Source organism: Protopterus annectens, chromosome 2.part0 (assembly GCF_019279795.1).
Source record: "Protopterus annectens isolate FY-2018-M chromosome 2.part0, PAN1.0, whole genome shotgun sequence".
In the NCBI taxonomy this organism is placed as follows: domain Eukaryota; kingdom Metazoa; phylum Chordata; order Ceratodontiformes; family Protopteridae; genus Protopterus; species Protopterus annectens.
In genome coordinates, this window is record NC_056728.1 from 1772090593 (window position 1) to 1772100592 (window position 10000).

At 41.1% G+C, this 10000-nt stretch overlaps 1 protein-coding gene across 2 annotated transcripts in view; it reads right to left on the reverse strand.

Moving 5' to 3' along the window:
* The window catches only part of LOC122793619 (ATP-dependent RNA helicase DDX19B-like), a 622575-nt gene that overhangs the window by 556027 nt on the left and 56548 nt on the right, over nucleotides 1-10000 (reverse strand). For both annotated transcript variants that reach the window (XM_044061802.1, XM_044061801.1), the window contains exon 2: nucleotides 1187-1238. In XM_044061802.1, coding sequence (XP_043917737.1) covers nucleotides 1187-1238 — 52 coding nt within the window. The remainder of the gene's footprint in view (nucleotides 1-1186; nucleotides 1239-10000) is intronic.

Consider the following 10000-nt stretch of genomic DNA (forward strand, 5'->3'; position numbering starts at 1 on the left):
ACCACTCCCACAATAAATCTGGACACATACCTCTCAAAAAAAAAAATCAAGAAATCTGGACAAAGCCAAAAATAATGGGATGACAAAGGGGGGCACAAGTACTGCTCTTACAAACTTAACAAGTAGATAGAAATTATAGGGATGTGCAGTCTCGTTCTATTCATATTCAAACTATTTGGTTATTTTACGGCTTTTGTTGAGATGTCATTTTGTTGGCTTTGAGTTTTAGTTTTACTTGTTCAGCATCTCAAGTGCTTAATGAGCTGAAGACTGAAATAATCAACTCCTGTTTGGCCAACATTAGGAACAGTGCAGTGAGTTCACTTTGGTCACAGTTGTTTGACTGTACAGTTAGACACAAGTCATTATTCAACATGGGAATTTACATACTATTGTTCTCACTATCTCTCTCTTTCTCTCTCTCTACAGGCTAACTGCTGGTTACAAGACTTGGCCAATGATATCCAGCATATGAATATGTCAAACATCCATATATTTCAGACCTCCTGCTGCAGTGGTCTCAAATTTAATATAAAGTCTACTATATGAAAATTAAACAACTGTTACAGTATGGCTATCAAGTACATCACTGTACTATATGGTCATTGCCAAACTAAAATGCATACACAGTATATGTCTTGCACAAATCTGCTGAATGTTTCAGAAAAAAAAACAAAACAAAACAAAAAAAAAAACAGATGAAAATCCTACTACACAACCAAGCTAGAGAGATCAAAAGTAATGGGCATATCACATTTTACATACACCAAGTTACATACATATGATGACATATCACTACACTCCTTCAAATAATAAAGAAACCCATTCCCGGTCAATACATTCCCCAATAGTCTACAATTATGAAATTCAAGCCCACAGGTCTGAACATCTGACATGCAAGGAAATTATTTCTCCACAAGAAAAGTTTTGAACAAAGCTCTGCTTTGTTCTACTGAGTTATCATGGTCAAATAATGATTCTCAACAGCCAGTTCTTGCAGGAAAGATCAATATCCAATTTAAGAAGTTTCTATTTAGTGTTCATATTAAAAGGATCAGCAAACAATCACATTTCTTGTTAAACACTTTAGATATTCAGTTTCAAGTAAATTAAAAGTGTCATGTGCATGTCAGTGATTTGAACTTAAATATAGCAAAGCAAGATCAGAAAAAAAAAAAACACTCACCATTTGAGGTTCTGTTGCTTCCCTTTTCATCCTTCAGGTGCAAATTACTTAACTGATGGGAGAGAAACAATACATAATTTATTCTTAAAGCCTGTATTTTTGCTTTCATAACCCCCCCCCCCCCAACACACTAAACTGAAAGCAGTCCTTTATTCTTAAGGAAAAGCATTTTCCCATCACATAATGAGGAAGCACTACAACAGGATCAGCACTTGGCACATTACTTAGGCCTGCTGGGGAAAGTCAGCTAGTACAGCTTTACTGTGTTTGATTCTTAAACGCAGTACAACACTTTTAAACTTGGCTTTTCATTAGGAAGTTGCCTTGCATGCTCCTCACACCTCAGTTGACTGCAGCTCCCACATTCCACAGTAAAATGTGCGTACATGTAAAGGGTGCCATTTTCTCATACGCCCAATTTCAAATACCTAATATGAACAAACATGGATATAAAGACTCCAGCTCTGAAGGAAGCTGCAAGCAAACATTACGTAGCCGCCTCATTCCTTCCCAGAGCAGCTCTGTAGTGCAATTCCCCCTTCAGCTCTATATTAAGACTGTACCCCTACCCCGCTTCAAAAAGACATTACAGAACCTCAGTGCTATTCTTGGACTTTGTATTTGATGCCAATCAGTAATTTTTCCTCCACAAAAATCAAACGTCCACCCCACAACCATAGCTCTTATTACTTTAATTCTATGCCAATGATGTACCTCTGATAACGTGCATCCAATATAATAACTACGCATCACTCTGTCCTCCAGCATTTAATTTCTAGTGCTTTGAGCCTCCTTCTCCAGCTTTCCTATTTAATGTGGTATTCTACACTGTACACATTTAACCAATGTTCTTTTCTCAGTATGGCCTCTAGCACTAAAGACAACTTTCGGCTTTTCCCAGTTGGGGGTCGTCACAGTGTATCACCAGTCCACTTATGACTGGCAGTGAATTTTTACAGTGTCGAGTTGCCAGCCCGGTGGCCCAACCTTCAGAAGGCACACACACTCACGCACCTACCTGCATGTCTTTTAACATTCAGTCGATCACAGGGAGGACATGCAGACTCCACACAGAAGGCACTCCAGCTAAGAATCGAACCAGAAAGCCTCTTGGTGTGAGGCTACAACGCTAACCACTGCACCACCACAGCTGTCTACAACTAAAGATAAAGTTTCTCAAGTATTCCATAACATGGTTATGACATATACCTCATCACACAGTTACCAGTACCCATCAGTATTCTTTTAGCCTTTGTTGCCATCTTGCAGATAACTGCAGCATCTAAAACATTTTCTTCCAAGTCCTAAAAATAATTCCTCTTAACTTATAAATCATCTTCAGTCCCCAGATCAAGGAACTCAACACTGCACTTATTGTGAAGTGACCTACAGCTACCATTGGTTTCTAAAACTTGCAAGCCACACTACAGCAAATGCAGTGACACATACCTGCCAACTTTGGAAGTCAAACTTGAGCCATGTAAGAGCCAAGGTTTACAGAGATAGCACCACTATGCATTTGCCGTCTACAGTACAACAGAATGATTTTGTTCCTTTGTCACTTTGTGATGTCAAACAATTAAAATGCATAGGTCCAGTCCTACAACTGCTCAAACACCCCACAGTGACTCACTTATTCGTCAATAACTCTGCCTCTAACTCATACCACAAGATACCTCCAATTACCCAATTCTACTCGCGCTGTAGAGTTCACCAGTACATATCTGGCCTCACAGAACATGGTAAGAGAGCCAAAGAATGAAAGGCCCTCTTGAAATCTATACAGACAACATCCTGCAACTGAAGCAAACGGCAAGTCATCACAGAACAGCAAAAGATTACAATAAAGGAATGTGTAAATCAGCTTTCTTATTCTTTGAGTGTGGCATGACATAGGTTCAGCTTGTCAAGGACACGTTTCCGAGACGCAACTGATCAACAATTGTTCTCCATAATTTTTTTTTTTTTTTTTTTTTAAAAGAGTTTGTACGAGCATGAAAAATAAGTGGGTGGGCATGAAGCCTTCACCCCACACAGAAACAAGAGTGGTTGCATGGGTGTTGCCCTCCTGAAAAACAAAGCTTTTTTCTCTCTCTCTCTCACTGGCTAAAGGACAAGCAGTTTTCCTAGGCTACCAGAAGCTTTAATTGACTCACTGTTAAGTAATGGAACCTTGCAGATCCATGCTATAGTTCAGCTGATTTAAACAGCCTACCCTCAAAAAAGTCATGCTGTACACTTTCCAAGATAAATATAAAACACTACACAAAAAGATAAAATGTATAGCTCTTCCTTGTCCCCATTTTTAAACAAGGAGGCAGTGTTCTCACCCTTATTTTTCACTACTGGTCTGGTCTTATGAGGAAATAATATAGCTCTGCCACTGGATTATAAAATAAATCTTCCCAATTCTTTCAACGCTAAGAAAAGCAAACAGACATGTAGCTCTTCTACCTTCAAAGCCAATCATAGGACTGGGTCCATCCTCCAACACCATCAATACTGGTCATTTTTTTTCTCTGAAAAGTTGACATGTTAAAGTAGAGATGTGCTCCTGCGATGAACACCATGACAACACATCACTTACCAACGTTTCCCCTCCTTCCAATTTAATTTCAATCCTTGCTATCAGTGTCCACATGTCTACAAATCCCTACTGTTAGCAAAATACATACAAGTACATACTCACAAGGAACCCAATAACCTACCCATTTAATAACATGTGGAGGGTATCCCCAACTCAGAGTGGACATTAAGACCCATCCCTGAAGTGTCCCCAGGGGTGAAGAGAATTACAAGCAGTAACCATCCTGGATGGAGTAGCAGGGGACCACACCAAAATCAGAAAGAAGGATGAACAGTAATGAACACAACACTAGGAGGCTCAACTCCACAGATGTGAGCAAAAAGGTTACAGAGATGATACAATGTTGCTGAACCTAGAGGATCACAGTGATCAAGCCCATCTAGTACAGTCCTTCTGAGCAATGGCCGACAGCAGAAAGCTCCATCATAAGACCATTCAATCTATAGTCAAGCATGTCACACAAAGCTGACACAAGGACAACAGTCTCTGTCAGACACTGGACCCAACACTTAACTCCTTCAAAGTACGGACAGCACTTTGCCATAATAATGGAGCATGCCTCATCTGTAAAGGCTGCTGAGGCACAAAACTAACCACACCTCCTTCTATAAACAAGGGGTTGCTACTCTGAACAGACTAGCTCACAGTACAGCAATATTTATTTATTTATTTATTTCCAGTTTGATGACCGGGGAGGTCCACTGGGCTCAGGGAGCCCGTTTTCAGTGGAGGCTCAGGGAGAAAACCTAAAGTATTATGACATATCTATAATACACAGTGACAATAAGCAAAAAGTTATATTACATAGTAAAACATATTATTGTACAGTCAGAAAATAGCAACATGTATTGCATACATACATTTGTACATTATATTCATACATACAACTGTATTAGGATTGGGACAAGTTGAGGCAAATGATTAGTTGCTCTGAGGAAGTAGAGGAGAGTAATGTTGCAAAACAACAACGGTTAAAGAAACTCCAGCTCTACTCAGTGGCATACCGCCTGCTCAGAGGCGATCTGTGCCTGACATATAAAGCCATGTCCAACCCAGAATTAATGGACATGCTGCACCTCAGAAAATCCAAATCCCATCGAAGCCACGCTCGAGAGACTTGAACCTCAGCACTGAAATAAATAGGACATGCTGGAGGGACAGATTCATAACCCAGAGGCTCCCTTCACTCTGGAATAAAATCCCAGTCCAGGTTAGGCAGAGTCCCACATTGACTCTCTTCAAGAGGAATCTTGATGAGTGGATGGGAGATCGTAGGTTTACCCCGGCTATCACTTCTGTGTCACTGTTAGACAGAGGCACAGTATACTAACCTCAAAAACCGCATAGCAAAATTAATTTAAAATGGGTGGCGAAAGCCAAACACACTCTGGCTAGGCTTATAAATGCCCTAGGGCAGATAGCCTAGTATGAACCTATGAACATCTGTTATTCATTTGACTGCAGTTATTCATTTGAATGTAGTTATAGAATGACTTTTGTAAACACACATTTGCATAGAGGGGTGAATGTAGGTGGAAATAACATTAATTTAAAAAGTATCGAGTTGAGACAGAAAACTAGAGGAGGTGGGGTGTATACAACAACATTCAGGATAAGAAGTGTATACATCCTCATTCAGGATGAGAAGTGAGGATGATTTAGGTAATAGCATCAAAGTTTAAGAATTGCCAATAGAGAGAATCTTCCCCAGAAAGGGGAAGGAGGACAGTTGGAAAGCTATTTACAATACAAGATAAAGAATGCCAAGTAGTGTTATATTCAAAGTGAGGCTACTATTTTAGGTAGTCAGTATGGGGTAGATTAACTTGTAGTAGGGCTTAGTGGGCTAGGTGGGTTGAGTGCAACTGCAGTTCCAGTTTTGAGTGAAGTGGGAATGGAGCTGAGTTTTGAAGTGTTCAAGGTTTTCTGAGGTTCTTAGAGTGGGAGGGACAGAATTCCATTTTTTTGCTAGGGAAAATGATAGAAGTTGGCCGGCAGGACGATTTGGTTTGTACACAGAAAGTAGATTTTGGTGGGCAGATCTTAGCGTTCTGTGAGGGGTGTATATTGGTAAGATGTTAGAGCTGGGCAACTGGTGGGTTTAAAAATTAATTAGTTTGTGGGCTGAAGTGGTAATTAAGGAAGTTGGAAAGTTCGAGCCATTGAAGCTGGTGGAGAGATAAACAGTGGTGGGAGGTGTATTTGGAGACAAATTTTGAGATTTTGTTGTAACAGATTTCTAGTTTGGAAGTGACAGAGGAGGATAGGTTAGTTAGAAGAGGAGCACCATACAAGAGAGTGATGGTAATAAGTAGGTAGTGGCAAGTGTTTGTCTTGTAGATGGTGACAGAAAGTGGGAGTTTCTGTACAACATACCCAGTTTTTGATGTGTTTACTTAATATTTAGCCGAATATGAGTCTCGAATCTTAGGTGTTCATCAATAGTAACCCCAAGAAGTTTAGCAGATGAAACAACTTCTATGGAAGAGTTGGCATGGCTAATTAATTTCAAAGAGTTTTTATTGAGAGTGAGGGATTTAGAGGGAGTGAAAAGTAATATCTTAGGATTTGTTGGCATTTAGGGAGAGGTGATTTTGAAGCAACCAGTTCTCTGTGGTTGAGAAGGCAATTTGAGTTTGTGTTTGGAGCTCTGGTAGGTTAGGTTAGAAGCGGAACAGACTAGGGTCGAGTCATCTGCGTATTGTACAATCTTAGTGTTTGGGATGGCGGCATGGAAATCATTAATGAATATATTAAAGAGCATTGGACCAAGTATGGATCCTTGGGGAATCCTGGTTGGGGTGAGAAGGAAGGTTGAGGTGCCAGTTTGCCACTTGACAGCCTGAGATCTATCAGTGAGCTAGCTACTGAACCAGGTTAGGGTGTTTGAGAGAGATTAAGGTTTGAGAGGTGTTTAAGGAGGTGGGAGTGGGAGACTGTGTCAAATACTTTGGAGAGATCGAGGAGGACTGTAGATACAATTTCTCCAGAGTCACGGGCGTATTGTACTATGTCTAGGTAAGAGAGAAGAACAGTTATAGTACTGTGGCCAGGGCGGAAACTGTGCTGAGTAGGGATTAGCAGCAAGACTGCAATAAGAATGCAGTGCTAACATTATCACAAAGTTAGAATACCATTTAACATTTAATAACTTACGTAAGCTCATGGCAGCTTTCATTTTTACCAGAAAAAAAACTTTGTAGCTACTTCAACAAAAAATGAACAATTTACTGAGTAAATGTTTTATTTTCAGGTACTCATTCCAATTATTGGTACTTCTGTATCATCGCAACCAGATTTTTGCGATAACGGTTGTTTCCCCGATGTGGAAATGTAACTGTTCATGGCGTGACAATATCAGATGGGTTTTCTTTCACACAGAGTTGTTTTAGGCAGGGTTATCACCCAAAAAATGAGCAAGTTAACATCGCTGTTTAGGTATGCACTTCACCACCAGCATGTCATGTAGCTCGCAGTAAAGTGCATACATGCTTCAGCTGTCAGGGCTGCTGTCTTACTCACTGCAATTGCTCACCAGTTTCCCCCCATTTAGAAAGGCAGAGACACAGGAGTTACGCATAACTTTTTTTTAGTTTTAACAATTTATACACAGTCTCAGGTCCAAACATGGCAGTAACAACAGGAAGGGTGGCATCTTCAGCCAGGAACATGTTTTCCATACTGTTCTTAGTATGGTTTAATCAGGAACCCTTAAACGGGTATGATCATCATCCACGCTGAAATTTTACCAGCAGTAGTATTCCTCAACTTTTGCATTGCAATGGTTGTTTTCCATTCTGTTTACACACTTTTAACAAAGTATTACTTTACCCAAAACATCGTTCCTGTGTCTGTTTTTTCTTTCTGTGAGGGCTTCGTTCCTCACGGTTCAAATATTCCATTCATCAGTTAAGACAGCATCCCTGACTATTCAAGCGTGAGTCTGTAATGCACGCAAAACAGGAAGATGATCGTTTCATCATCTTTTTATGTGCCTGAAGGTAGTCCAGAGATTTTTTGCCAGCAATAATGACTTTGCACAACACTTTGCAGTGTTTGATGCGGTCATCTGTATTCAACAAAGTGAAATTCGCAACAGCAAAAAATCTGGTTGCGATGATACAGAAGTACCCAATTATTTTTACTTAAAAATGTACAATGTTCTTGTAATAAAAACCTCCTCACTCAAAAAAATAAATAAAATAAAAATAAAACCAAACGGGAAGGTTTCATTGGATAATAATAAACAGAGTCATCACAAGTCTCCAGAAGTAGAAGTCAAACACCGTCCTTACGCAGCTACTTAATTAAAAACAACATTCTGTAATCAAGGGCTGGACTAGATACTCAGCTACTTTAAAGTAAAGACAACTCTGAGTTTTTAAAGTAGCCTGTAGTGCTATGGACAATGTCCCTTACCTGGGCAAGCTGACAAGGCATGTAACTGGTTGCACTCCCTCAGGAAAAACAGTCAGAATCACACATGCCATCCATTTAAAAACATGGGGCTATTCAACTGATATAAAAGCTAGACCAAGTCAATATACCATTTGGCATTTAGTATTCTCTCAGCTCATGGTAGTTTTTTGACACTAGGTTTTTAGTTCTCCTGAGTTGTCTGCTAACCTAATTTGGGCTTCCCTCACTAGTACCCCAAAAAGGCTAACCCCATTTCTCGGTCACCCACATCCCCCGGAATCTCTTTTTAAGTTTTATATCTATTCCTTCTAGCATGTCGAGGGATCAGTTGCTAGTGTCCTCTCCTGCTCAGCTGGTGAACCTGGGAATATTGAGGCAATGTTACAATTGCCTCATGTACACAGACAACCCTCTCCTCCTCCCACAAAACACAAATACATGCGAGAGATGCAACTGTACGGCCAAACTGGAGGCTGAGCTCTCTCAACATAGGACTGGCAAGACCAGACAGGAGGAGAAGGTAACCACACACACACACTATAGACCCAGTCTCACATAGTATCATCACAACCTCAACTCATACACAAACACACAAAGACATACTCGGAGGCTCTGATCAAAAATCTACCAAAACAGCAGAGGCCACCAAAGCAGACACCCAAACAACTACCACCTCAGAACACAATACCTGCAACACATAGACCTCACAGTCAGAGTGTCAAAGGGTCACAGCCCTTAAGGCCAAACACAATGCCTGACACACTAGTCATTGGTGACTCCATAGTCAGACACACTGACGTCCCGCTCACCAGATTGAGTAAGGAGAAGGTCACAGTAAGCTGCCTGTCGGGCGCTAGAATCCGCCACATAACGCAAGCACTCAGGTCTCTCAACAGCAGGTACAAGTACGACTCAGTCATTGTCCACGCTGGTGTAAACGACCTGAGACGTACCTCCTTAGACTACATGAAAAGAGACATTGAGGAGCTCTCTGATTATGTAGCCCAAGCAGGTATGACCCTGACCACCTTCACCAAGAATGATGCCACAATACAGAGATAAGATGATCAGCTTTAACAATTGGCTTAAACTCTGGTGTCATTCAAAGGGGATCCAATGTCTGTCTGCCTGGGATGACATGCTGGACAAGCCACGCTGCTTCGCAAGGGACGGCTTGCACCTGTCACCCCTGGGATTCCGGATATTGGCAAAGGCTCTTGCCACCCCCATAGTGCCTTTTTTAGGCAAGGCTCAAATTCTAAACCTACCACCCTAGAACACAATAAAGGAAAAAAACTAAGGGTAATGCTGCTCAATGCCAGAAGTCTCAATCTCAAAATGCACGAACTCGAGGCCCTTCTCAGTATGGAGAACATCGATGTCTGTGCTGTGACAGAAACCTGGTTCAAGGCTCTTGAGAGCACCCCAGCACTATCAGGTTTTACCTCATATCATGCGTTCCGGCCCCAAAATCCGGACAATACCAAGAAAGGAGGGGGGGTATCCATATTCATCAAGGACACCAACACCTCAAGATTGGTGGCAACGCACGATGCATCGGAGACCATCCAGGTGCAATTAACCATAGGCAAGACTGCTCTGCAATTTGTAGCATGTTACAGGCCACCCTCGCAAACTCGGGAACCTCACAAGGCTTTCCTGAAAACACTGGAGGGGATAAATGTATCACCGAACACCATCATACTAGGTGACTTCAATTACCCTAATATAGACTGGGAACACTACTCAAGCCCAAACACTCTAGCCCAAAAGTTCCTGGAATTCATAAACTCAAATGCCATGGAACA